The following is a 13,731-nucleotide window of genomic DNA, read 5'->3' on the forward strand; positions in this document are numbered from 1 at the left end:
AAAAAAGGGTAAAAGTTGCAAGTAAAATCATTTTCCTCTTCGATATGAAAGGAATTAACCCGCAGCATCAGAATGCCAAAACCCATCTCTGCATGGAGGTACTCGGAGAAGGAGCTGAACTAAATCTGGAATCTATATACAGACCATCCTGGAATGGCTAGAGAATGAGAATAGTTTCCCTTTTTTTTTTTTTTTTCCCGCACCTATTCTCAAACATGAGATCAATTCCAGAACTGGGATAAATTCATAAATTTCCACTTGAAGTTAAGAAGATAAAATCGGCTTTGGCCCATAAGATAGCATCGGAGGCACGTCAACTCTGCCACAAATAAATACAATTATTAGCTTCAAGAGGGTCCATAAAAAGGAAAGTAAGTTTGAACTGCAAAGTCCGTAAGAGAGAGAATTGCACAACTTATAGCACTAACAATTCAATCAAAAGTCGCACAAACTGACATAGCAAAATCATATTATGGTTGAGAACACAACTGATTTTAAAAGCCGCACAAACTAACATAGCAAAAGATCTGTATGACAGCTTTGTTCAATTGCGGAATGATGGGACCAGGAGAAAGCTTCGCCATTATTGTGGTCGTTAATAGCTGACGATTTTAGCAAGGCGTGAATCCCATTTCAATCGGAGGCCGGAACTATTCATTATGTTCTAAGATCTAAAAATTCTACACTGCCTCATTAACATGTTATTCTCCGGTTACCGAGTAAACTAGTAATTTATTCGGGACATGTACGAGTTCCAACCTTGCTTTAGTATAGACACAACTTACGAAAGCACGTGCACTTTTGCACATTCCTTCTTACCTTTGTCTAACTTTGATCATTCCAGTGCCGATCTGCATCGGTATACCCATGATTATGCATTCACTCACTCCTTCAATCTTGTCTTCTCTTCCATTTACAGAAGCATTGAATAGGTGATCTGCTGTCTTCTCAAACGAAGCCAACATCAATACACTCTTGTCCATTTTTTGAATTCCAAATCTCGTGATTCCAAGGACTTCGCCCTGTTAGGATAAATCGTTAACAATGTAAAATTGCATAGTTTCCACATATATACGTCTTAAAGTTCAAAGGAAGAAAAAAAAAAAGAGGGAACGGCACTCACCCTAGATGTCATCACATCTGCTAAAAGCATCATGTGCCGAGTATCTATGCTCATTCCGTGACTTTTCATAGTATACTCTATTTCATCGATAATGCAGGTTCTTGCTGCTTCAATTCCAAGTGTCTGCTGCACTTCAATGATGTGATTAGTTTTGGTATTACGCCCATCTACTCCTTCAGTGCCCATAACTCCTAGAAGGCCCGTTCTGAACAATATATAACAGGTAAGATTTCAATACATATATTTTTTTGAAGCAAAAAAAGTAAAAATCAGATTATATAAATGGAGCAGTTTAACATAAAATGGGAGTCAACTCGGAGAGAAAACAGTTTCCTCTACTTTTTGAATCTTACGTAAATTTGTGCCAAATCTTGTCCCAAAAAATTGTCACTTATACTTCTTTGAGGGGTGACTCTCTCCTCAAGAACTACACTACACTATCAACTAACAAATGCTTAATCAACGACAACAAAAACAAATCACGTTTTTGGAAAATAACCCACCTAAATGTGAACAATAAGTATAAGGCGGAATGAAATTGATTGTACAAGAAAAAGCAATGACCAGAATTGCATGAATCTGGAAAGAGTTGAGGCAGAATATGTGCTAATTGAAACTGATTTAATCATGAAACATAACATTCGCCTCAAATTGATTAAATAATTAAGAATATAGAGAACTTCAACAACAAACTCACCCTTCCACCAGCAATTTGTACTTTTTGCTGATGTCTGTTTTTTTATCTTTTTCGCTACTTATGACAGCACGCTCAACAGTTTTTATTCCCTGTCATTCACACAAAGGTATTAAATAACTATCTGCCACAATCATTCTGACCAAAAACTAGTAGTAAGAATTGATGGACAATCTTTTATTAACTATAGTTTGAGCCTCACCTTTACAAGAATATTCTGAAGCATCTTCGCAAGAAACTGGAGATGATGATATAGTTTGCTTCTATTTGACTCGTACGGAAGGATTTCCAACTTCTTAAAATCCAAAACCCTAATATGCTGCAAAATGTACATAAGTTTTAGATATTTAACATACAAGCCATATAACATTATGAAAGAAGGAGATATTCACCTCTTTCTTCAATTTGATTCTTGGGGTTTGTAATATTGAATCTCGGACAACATTAGCATCTATAGACAATAGTGCATCTTGAATCCTCTCCATGTCAAGTGTGATCACTACTGATGCTACTCTTGAAGTCATTACGGTCTTTATACTCTTAGCAACCTGCAGAAAGACCATAGATTACACATTCATTGAGAACAATATTAACTAAATACTCCGATCTGTTTGCAGATTCAATCATATTATTTTCTATCTGTTTTTACAAATGGCAAAGTAAAAGGCTACGTAACAAAAAAAAAAAAAAAGAGAAGCATTTTTCACAAAAACATCACCATTAATATGCAGAAATGAACATATTATAAATAGAACTCATTCAATGACAAATGTAGCATAAATTATTAGGAGAAAGAAAACGAAATGCACTAAAAATATTTAGTGCATTGTTACGTACCTGGCCTAAACTTATTTTCTCAATGCGGCCTCTTACGATTCGTGCAAAATTTACATTATTGTCGCACTCAAGTATTGCAGTGATAATGGGCGTGCTAATCTTTTTTGCTCCATTAATTATTTCTTTGATACGAGGAACTCCAAGTGTAACATCTAACAGAGAGTTGAAGACAATGTCATGTAAATTTATGACTATATCATCCTTAGTCACTCTTATTAAAATATTTCAAAGACTCACTCATGCTTGCAACCCCAGCAAAGTGAAAAGTTTTCAATGTCATCTGAGTTCCAGGCTCTCCAATACTTTGAGCTCCAATTGCTCCAATTGCAGTTCCGGCTTCGATTTTTTTGGAATGATAACGTGAGATACAAGTATCCAAAAAAACCTGCAAATTATGAATACATCACACACATATACACCCATTTATCATTTTTCAGATAGAACAAACCCTTGTGGGGAAAAAAAGGAAAAGAAATACAGTAAGTGCATTAGCACAGAAGTACACTCGTGAAGACACATGAGAATAATACAACATAGACAGGATGAACAAAGAAAGGCACAGCCTAGCACATACGCATTGTATGTTTCTACATATATAGCATAACACTATAATAAGTACAAAATTCTTAATTAGTTCAACATACACTATGTCCAACCTACCAAAAGATGCAAAACAAATGTATTGCATGTCCAATTAAGTCAGGGATCTTTGAACTACCAATCTATTTTAAAGAACAAGCAAACTAGATCTATACACGTAAACCAGCATTAATATCCTGCCAAGGCTCAACTACTACATTTACTTGTCGTATTTATATCAGCAACCATATTAACTTACCTACTGATCTGCAATCGTGACAAAAACAAAGTCATAGTCAGCCTGTTTGCAACAACTTCAGGTGATACTATGCAACTATGAGGATTAGTCACATATATTTGTATGTGGTTTCAATGTTTTTCTTTTATGACAATGAAACAAGCTAGAGATGGTCAATCATCTCTAGCAGCTAAGATAGGAGTATCACAGCTTTTTAAAGAAGTGATCAAAGGCACCCATCATCATCAGTCTGTGTAGGTCGGCTATTATTAAGTTCAGTCAGTGAACCAATAGCATTGCAAGGAAGCAATATCCCCATTAAAATTAAAAGGAGAAAAAGGCACACAAAAAATAGAGACAATATTTGGTAGAACATCAAGAAAACAGCAGTTGATACCTCTAGTTGTCTAGCAGTCGCTCCAGATAACTGCAGGACAATATTTTTTGTAGTTGCAGAATTTTCCATCTTAGCATGACCTTCAGTAGATTCACATGGATCCCATGTTCTTTTGAATGCTTTTACATAGTTATCAAGAAAAGATTTCAGAGAATTTTTGAATGCAGCTGAACAACCTCCCTCGGGAGTCATATCTTTTTTAGAAAGCCTGCTTTCAACTAGTTCAGACACCTTTTCAGGAGACAGCTTTTCAGTTCCGCCAGCAGGGCACGTGGCCTGTAAACCAGCATTTTAAACTTGATATTCAAACAAACACCGAACAAAAAACTGTAAATAATGACAACATTTCAAACCTTGGCTTTCAAAAACAGACGTTCAAAATTTAATGGAGCTCCATTTTTTCCTTCCATATGAGCAGGATCCATGCCGTCATCCCCATAACAGAACTGAATTATACATGCACTTGCATTCCGTACTGTGTTATCATAATGGACAAACAAGTCCTCTAAAGCTTTTATCAATCTACGGGACATGTACCCTGTGTCAGCTGTTTTCACCTGCAACAGTTCACGAAAAAATCAATAATAAAATGTTTTTAGGCCCAAATCCTGCCTTCTCATAAGATCGATGACAATCTAAAATTCCAATCTTTATTTATAAAAGAAATTTCTTTACTAAGGTACATTGGAATAAATCATGTAAACCTGAATTACGAATGAAAGGGCATATTTTGTCAAAAACCATTCATAAAAAGAACTGCCCTGGACAACAGAGTGCAAAGAATGCACAAATGCTTTTGAGGAAGCACCCGAATTTTCCTGCAATTATGGTCTTTTCACAAATGCTGCCTATAAGCCATGACCTCCCTCGAAAAGTCTACGTCACCCATGCAGGTGGCCCCTCGGGTCTCAAAACTTAGACCTCCCTCTTATAAGCTGAGGTACATGGCCAATTGAGCTACCTCGTAGGGTTCTCAGGTAGCAATAATTACTGCATTTTCAAAATCATGACCTCTACCAAACAAATTTAATATGTTCTAACAATTTTAACGATGTTAAGATAGATAGATGCCAGATCCACGTGCTGATTGTATTTTAGATATGTCCAAGCTCAAATATTGGTTGCACATGCGATTTTGCAAATCATGCATTGAGAAAACTGGTAGAATTTAGATCCTCATAAATTATGACCAAAATATATGGACATAGAATACAGACCGCAGTATCAACAAGACCTTCTCGTCCTCCCATAGTGTGGAAAAAGAACTCGGTAGCTGATAAGCCATCATAAAAGGAATGACTAACAAACCCTTTAGCCTGCATTAACAATTGCATAATGAGTCTCAATCATAAAAATACAATAAAATGAATCAAAAACTTGTATGCCTTAAGAATTCATTTTAAATTGGCTATTCTATGATTTCTCAGCACAATGATTTGTCCATACTGGACAGCTATGCCATTCTATACACAAGTCAATGTGCAAAGCCAATCACAAATAAATAAATAGAACATAAAATCCCACTGTTCGGAAGCCACTGAAGAATGCGGGAGCAAATACCAATGGGATTTTAGAAAGATAGCTCCCCACTTAAATTATATCAAGAATATTATTGCACTGTGTAGGTTCCTGCAGCATTGGCAATAAAAGTGGTGTTTTGTGGTTCTGTCAAATGAAATGTGGTTGCTTGCTTTTAATTATCTTAATAACATTCAAAGTTATTCAGTGACCATAAATACTAGCATGCTTTAACCAGACATCATCGGTACAATTGAAAAAATGAAGTGCCAAGAAGAAACCTTACAAGATGCTTCCTCATATCTAGACATAATGAGGACAACAAAAAAACAAAAAAAGCTGCAAAACTTACTGCAGGGGTTTTATCTTTCCTGGGAAAGTGAGGAAGACTACGATCTATGAATCCATTGGGAGCACGACGACCACCAACTGATTGCTGACCAACACAGGCAACCATCTGGCTGATATTAATAAGAGATCCTTTGGAACCACACTGGGACATGATCAACGGACTATTTCTCCAAGGCAGAGCTTTCATGCACAACTATTCAATAAAAAATAAAAAAAAGAATAAATGAAATCTCATTTCAACTCCTACAAGAATGCAATAGAAAGTAGAACAAAGATCAGCACCATTTGGGCAGCTTCTATAGAGTTCTTTCCTTAACGAGATGAGCTCAAACTTGTAGGAATGCAATTGCAAACTGAAAGTGTAAATCAAACAACATTTTTATTGAATTAAATTCTTTGTCTGAGACTGAAACTCTCGTTGTTATGAATATTTCCTTACCAAAATTATGATCAACTACTCCAGCTTAGAGAAATACACTGACAAAAACAATAAAGTGACCAATAAATGCAGAACGGAGAAACCAATACATACATAACTGAAATGCTCATAGTTAGTGAAAATCATCACTCTACCTTCCCAGTCTCTTCCCGAATCTTATTTAATATCCCAGTTATCACTGCCTCCAGTGATTGAGCAGCATCACAACCAGGTTCAGGTGGTAGATTTCCTTCTTTATATGACTTTATTTTATCATCACAGTCTTTAGCACCTTCGTTAATTTTCTGATCTTTCTCATCTCGCAATTTGTCACTTGGCTGAACATCATCAATCCCAATTGAGAACCCATGATTACCAATCCATCGGGCACTACATCCAACAAGAAATGGACAATATTACTTCTCCTTTTACTAATCATATGGGCATATAGTAATCTAATCTTATCAAAGCCATATCTGACCAGGCTTTGTATCATTAATATGACACTTCAGCACATATACAGGTGAGTGATGAAGATTAAATTAGCCACTTAGAAAACACATTCTGGATTAGAGAAAATAGGTTGGACACCAACTCATCTCCTAATATTATACAGTAACAAAGCAATCAAATAAATATGTAAATTAGCATGTAGGCATGATTAACCATCAAATGAAAAAAAAAAAAAGTCTAACAATTTGAACTCTCAAACTACTACTGTGAAAGCACTCTATTTTGCTTACAGATTTCTGGTCTTAAATATATATGACATAGAGCACTCGAGCTTATTTATATCGCAGTGAGGGGAGGAAAAAAAAAAAAAGTTCCATGATGCTGTTGACATTAGAAAAAAGAAATCCCAGGATGGCAGAAATAATGAAAGAACATTAGCAAAGCAAGCAAAAATACAAGGGTGTTAAAAAAAAAAAAAAAAACCTGTAAAAAGAATACCTTAATTTAGCTAGGCGATTCATACAAGCAGCAGCAGCATGAGCTTTGTAATCTCTGAGAAGAATAGAGTAAAGTCCATCCTTATTGCCATTTCCTAAATTGACATGGTGGACACAAGATATAATGACAACTTCACTGAGGACAAACGATGCTAAATGAATATGTTAAAAAAACTAAATTTGAAGAAAAAACAATCATCACACCTTCTAAGAAAGGACATTGCATTAAAATTCTAGTATTAGAAACACGCCATGCCATACATAAGTATAGAGAATAAAAGTGATCTTAAAACTTATAGCTTCACCCTTTTCTGGAAAATATTGCTTAATTAGCAAACTTCAAACAAGAGATAAATGTTAATGTTTTTGTTCGAAGATTCTACTAGCAAAATCATGAGGATGATAACAATAACAAAAGAAGAGTGAGAGAGAAGAAAAGACAAAAAGTATATATACATATACCTAAAGTTCCCTTCCCAAGTTGCCCAGATATCAATTCACTGTTACGGAAACAGACAAACCCATCAGCCGGACACATTGTCTCGAATTCTCTTTCATTTTCTTGAAGTTTATTGGAGTAGTTTTTCTCTCTAACAGTAAGATTCAAAAAGACCCTCACATTTGCATTTGGACGCACTAGGACACTAAATAATTGTTTTCCAGTCCAAAGCTCAACTGGCTGCAACACAACAATTTCTTCTACATTAGAAATTATAATACATATCTTACTATTAAGGATAATATTTCTTAACTAGTAATGATAATTTGCAAATTGCATGATGCTCAGCCGCATTTATATGGGGGAAAAAAACAACATGTCAAAGAGATATCTTATTCCCCCCTTAACATCATACCAATGAATTTCAACTATCAAAGAAAAATAGATGCCATAAGTTTTTATAAGAAAAAGACTTTGAAGTAAACAATATATCCTATGAGAAACAAACTTAACTCAAAGGTTGACATAACAAATCAACTATAAACAAAGAAACAAGTCTAGCAGCATAGCTGCACAGGGAAAACAATTAGGTGCTGGACAAGGGGTGAAGGCAAAAATTAGTAAGAACAGTGATATGAAATAATGCCTGAGACAGTTTTCAAATTGTCAGTCACGAGCTTAAAGTAAGCTCCACTTGGAACATCATCCTCGCTATAAACTGATTTTTAGCCAAGATTGGTGTGAGTATTAAGCTCCTAAAGAATCATATCTTTATGCAATCCAAACTATTGGCAAGACTCTTAAAAAGCGACGCCATAAACGATTCAAGTATTATACGTAAGCTAATATCCAAAGATGATAGAATACTTCTCTCTCATCATGAACATAAGAAAAAGCAAAACATGGCAGGAGTTCAATACAACAGAATTCGAATGTCAACCTTAATCACAGCAGGTGTTGGCAAATCGTTATGTTCCATGGCGTCCCCCATGTATGAACACATGAGAGAAAAAGCTGCACGGTCATAAAATGTGTCCTTCCGTGTAATCAAAAAAGAAGACGTGAGAAAATCTTGGGTAGAAGCAACCAAAATCTCTCCATTTTTTGGTGTACATAGATTGTTTTGGACCTGTCAAAAGAACAAAATGTTATAGAAAAACAATATACTACAAGATTCAAAAGACACGTGAGCTACTTCTTTATGAAAGAAAAAGACCTAGCTAATTATGAAAAAGGTGCCACCCTCACCAACTATGCCTCCTTTCAGTGGTTAAGACCAAAAAGGATCACTTAAAGATCAAACAAAATTTCGGCCATGCATACCTTTTGTAGTTTTATAGACAACAGCATAGAAAAACAAGAACAAATGAATCACTAATGTGTGGTATGCGACAAATGCTCTTAGAATTTGGATCCAAAGTGTAACAGCATGATAATGGAAAAATTAACGACGATGAGAGTGGAAACTAATTACCCCCATCAACAAAATTGCCTCTGTTCGAGCCTCCTCTGTTTGTGGGACATGCATATTCATTTCATCACCATCAAAATCAGCATTATACGGATTGCATACAGACTCATTAAACCTAAGTGTTCTCCAAGGCATAACTCTTGCCTGCACACACAATGAACTAATTTATTGCTAGAATTTGTATAGTTGTATTCACATCAATAGACAGTGTTTCATGCACTTCTTACAGCATAATGTTTCTTTGAAACATTAGCTTCCACAGCATCATACCCTGGTTGACAATATCGGTCTTTCATAGAAACTTGTTAACCTTGTTCACAGTAGTTCATTTTAAACATCTACACTTTTTTTGACTCAATGCACATTCTGGTGGCCCATTTATTTTCAGCTCAAGTTATTATAATCAACAATGTCAGCGGTATATGGGGCTTGATAAATATAGTTGAACCTGGTAAACTTTCTTGGTGATTCAGTAACTTCATATGGCACAAATTCCCAAGTGTCTATGCGCTTAGAAGGTCAAATCTTTTTAAGTTGGTATCTCTATTGCACACGTACTATCTCATGTGCTTCACGTTACTGAGAAAGCTTATTTATGAGAAGAAGCTTTCATATGCTTTGTTAAGCTCGATTAACTGTGTTGGACTTAAGTTATTATACTAAATTAGGAAATGTAGTAAATAAAAATCAGTTACTAAAAGAAATAACAGAAAAACTAATGTAAAACTGTTACAGAAAACTCAATTCAAATATCAATTACCCTATGACACATGATAGACATCCGATGCAAGCTAGGTTGTCTGTTGAAAAGAACAATGTCCCCATCCTCTAAGTGACGTTCCACTATATCACCATATTTCAATTCATCTGCTAACCGCTTTCTGGAAACTCTGATAGACCTACAGCACAAACAACGAATCAAACCACTGAGAAAATGAAGAACTCACACATGCCCGCACAAGTAATAAAAGCATATGAGTCCTTGCCATGTAGAACCATCAGCACGTCTGAGCATCCTTGCACCAGGATATTTATCAGGGCCATTACTGACACACTGCCTCAACTTCTCTATATTGTGATGAGACACACGTTCAGGATAAGTTAAAATCCGAGCCATTCGTATGGGAATTGCAACCTAAACAAAATAAGCATATTAAAACCTAGAAATCAAAAGGCAATGACAATAACAGCTCAAAGACAAACACATTAAGCTTATGTTCAATGCCTAACCTCAGTAATTTTCAGATTCGGATCAGGAGATATAACCGTTCTACCAGTATATTCTACACGTTTCCCTGATAAATTTCCACGAAATCTTCCCTGCTTCCCTTTGAGACGTTGGATAAAACCACTATATTGCTTTTCACCTGGCTTGGGAGGCGGAATACCACGAACATCGCTATTTATATACAGTGCAACATGAGCTTGAAGAGCATCCCAGTTTTCCTAAACCACAGATATTAGCATGAGTATAACCAAACCACACCTCCAGGACCACTGCAAATAACTAGTAACTCATCTTTGTCAAAAACAGTGTTATAGAAAGAGATTAGACTAGGAATGTTAATAAATATTCATCATTAAACATGCTTTGACAGTGTCATTTATGCTAGAATTTTATACCAGGCATAGAGGAGTAAGTGATAAACATGAACGCAACAGTAATATTTGTACCAAATGTTAGACAAGTTCCGGAGTGCATGATTTAACAATTTGAATATCTACATGTACCAGAAACTTAGCTGCAGCACTTCCTTCTGATAAATCCTGCCGAAGCGTAGCATTCACTTGAATTATTTGCTTCAACCTCTCAGTTAGATCATTTTCATTGCTGCAACAGAAAATATTCCAAAAAAATAAAAATAATAAACATATAAATATTGTGAACAACTAGGTCACCTTAAACAATCTCAAACAGAGGAATAACGAAGCCTAATGGAACCAAAAAGAAAGTGAGAGAAATAGCTTGATAGTTCAGCAAAATAAAGGCTGAGATGACCTTTGTGATCCATCCATGATAACAGAAGGACGAATAGCTATAGGTGGCACAGAAATGTTTGTCAAGATGAGATTCTCTGGTCTAACAGAAAGGTAAAGTAACTCGCAGTCCTGCAAGCCAAAAAAAAAAAAAAGGCATGTAATTGATGTAGGGAAGAAGCGTACGAGATGCACAAAAAAAAAAAAAGGGATATAACCTTCCTAAGACATGTTGATTCACTTAGATACCGGATAATAGTATATCTACTAATCTGTTGACTCGCTCACAAATGCCAAAAATAGAGATAGAAATAAAACCGTTGATTCCAAGAAAACCAAATTGCACTCAAAAAATTTAGAGTAAAAGCTATGAATGAATAATATTATGGATAGAACTCCAAAAATAAACTTAACATTATGATAAGCCTTTGCTTAGGTAGGTTTACGTAAGGAAGGGTGGGGATAGTGGTCAGGGGTCTGAGAGTGTATAGTGTTGTGTGTGTATAGGCCTATGGGGGCTATTATGTGAGTAGGCCTACGGGGGCTATTATGTGAGGGGGTACAGGGGATTATGGTTAATGAGGGAACAAAAATAAATAGAATGACAGGCTAGATGGCCAGGTAGGAAGGATTGGAGTCTGTAACAGGAAGTCTTGGCATTCTGCTGAGCAAGGGAGTTCTCTCGGTTTCTAAGAAACCGTTTGTGTAGATCTTGTGGATAATTCAATAAAGATTCTTTCTTTCGTTTTCTTGATTCAATTTCGTGAACTAGTTACTCTGAATTTATCAATTTGGTATCAGAGCAACGTCTTGGGAGAATTATGGTAGCAAGAAAAGCAAAGGAGAGGTTTGAAACGGTAGAGAAGGAGATCAAGGAGGTTAGGGATCGATGGAGAAGGGGATTGGGGAGATGGAGAAGGGCATCGGAATGGTTAGGACTGAGATGACTCAGAATCTCACGGAATTGCGTCGGTTTATGGAGGAGCAGATGAGATTGTTGGCGGCACCGGCGAAAATGCTCGAGAAAGTAGGAACGTCGACGACTATGGCGGAGCCGGAGTGCGAGGTGGCGCCGACAATAGTTGCGGGGTCACGAGGTACGGAAATTGCGGGATCGCGTGCGCGAATCGAGGAACGAGTGATAGATCCTAGGGTTCTGCAGAACGCACCATTACCGGCAGAAACCCTTGGGTTACGTGCACGGGGGGGAGAACGACCGGCAGAACCTAGAAATTTGCCGAATTCCTGTCGCGACGGGGGGAAGAGGAGCGAGAGGGTCGACGTGAGGGAATGAATATGGGTCCAAGGGAAGGAGTGATGGGACGTCGTGAAGAGTGGCGAGGGGTTTTCGGTGAACCTGAAAATCCAGGATTCCGCGATCAAAGAGGCAGCATGGGTGGTGATGTTTACAGAGGGGGGTGACACAGGGAGAGTTGGGATAACAGAGGGATTTTGGGGGAGCTGCCAGAGAATGAGGACTGGGCTTCATACCACTGGCGTCAGGTGGAGTGTCCGTTATTCAGTGGCGACGATCCCGACGGGTGGGTATTCCGAATGGAACAATTTTTTTCCATCAACCGCTGCTCAGAAAGAGAGAAGTTGATTACCGCTGGGATTGCTTTAGAAGGAGACGCCCTGTCCTGGTTCCAGTGGTAGAATGGACGCCGTCCTTTTCATGGGTCTGTCTCTTTTGCAGCGGTTTCGTTCATCACAGGCAGGAAATCTTTGCGAGAAGTTTTTGGCGATCCGGCAAGAGGGTACTGTGGCGGAATACCGCAGACAATTCGAAGTTTCTGCAGCTCCACTCCTAGATGTTCCTGAGGAGATTTTGGAGGGCATATTTGTTAACGGATTAAAGGCGGAAGTTCGGGCAGAGTTACGGCTCTTGAAACCGGAGGGATTAAGTGAGATAATGGAAATCACCCAAAGAATTGAAGAGAAAAACGAGTTGCTTCGTAGAGAGGTGGCGGGATCAAGGGTGATGAGACCACAATTCTTTGGAAGCCCTCGAGCGGAGCTACCAACATTTTCTGCTAGACCAAATTCTGGAATGGACCGATTCCAGCGAGCTCCAGCCATGTCGGATAGAACAGCGACTCAAAAACGAGATCTTCCTTTTCGGAAGTTGTCGGACTCCGAATTACAGGAGAAGAAAGACAAGGGATTGTGCTTTAGGTGTGACGAGAAATTCACTTTTGGTCACCGTTGTAAGAGGAAGGAGCTTCGGATTATGTTGGTTAGCGATGATGAATCCACGGAATGTTTGGAGGAAGACGACGACGTAGCTAAGACTATTTGGGAGGAGGGGCAGCCCGAGCTTATTGAGCTATCATTGAATTCCGTGGTTGGGCTATCAACTCCAAAAACTATGAAGATTCGCGGGATGATTGCTCGACAAGAGGTAATTGTACTAATCGATTCTGGAGCAACACACAATTTCATTTTCTTAAGTTTAGTTGAGAAGTTATCCATCCCAATTTTTCCTACGGCTGGATTTGGAGTGCAAGTGGGCACGGGGGAGTCGGTTAAGGGGCAAGGTCTATGTCGAGAAGTGACTTTGAGTTTACCGCAACTAACCATTATAGAAAATTTTTTGCCATTGGAATTCGGGGGGGTGGATGTTATCCTAGGCATGCAGTGGTTAGAAACGTTGGGGGGTATGCACGTGAATTGGAAGTCTCAGTAGATGAAGTTTCGGATTAGGGGAGAGGTGGTTACATTGCGTGGTGACATGAGTCT

General features: G+C 37.7%; 1 protein-coding gene across 1 annotated transcript; it reads right to left on the reverse strand.

The window, feature by feature from the left end:
• Nucleotides 1-8: 8 nt before the first annotated feature.
• LOC21390578 (DNA-directed RNA polymerase III subunit 1) lies at nucleotides 9-11,652 on the reverse strand. The gene is made up of 23 exons (XM_024163366.1): nucleotides 11,638-11,652; nucleotides 11,015-11,124; nucleotides 10,747-10,846; nucleotides 10,246-10,461; nucleotides 10,002-10,150; nucleotides 9,776-9,914; nucleotides 9,019-9,159; nucleotides 8,485-8,673; nucleotides 7,568-7,784; nucleotides 7,107-7,200; nucleotides 6,311-6,545; nucleotides 5,739-5,930; nucleotides 5,086-5,184; nucleotides 4,222-4,425; nucleotides 3,869-4,144; nucleotides 2,892-3,039; nucleotides 2,655-2,806; nucleotides 2,210-2,365; nucleotides 2,020-2,136; nucleotides 1,821-1,909; nucleotides 1,124-1,328; nucleotides 820-1,022; nucleotides 9-319 (listed from the first exon to the last, which is right to left on the reverse strand). Exons 1-23 carry the CDS (start codon nucleotides 11,650-11,652, stop codon nucleotides 265-267), a joined length of 3,501 nt encoding a protein of 1,166 aa, XP_024019134.1. The 3' UTR covers nucleotides 9-264.
• Nucleotides 11,653-13,731: the final 2,079 nt, after the last annotated feature.

The sequence above is a fragment of the Morus notabilis genome, unplaced genomic scaffold (assembly GCF_000414095.1).
Source record: "Morus notabilis unplaced genomic scaffold, ASM41409v2 Scaffold299, whole genome shotgun sequence".
NCBI classification, from domain to species: domain Eukaryota; kingdom Viridiplantae; phylum Streptophyta; class Magnoliopsida; order Rosales; family Moraceae; genus Morus; species Morus notabilis.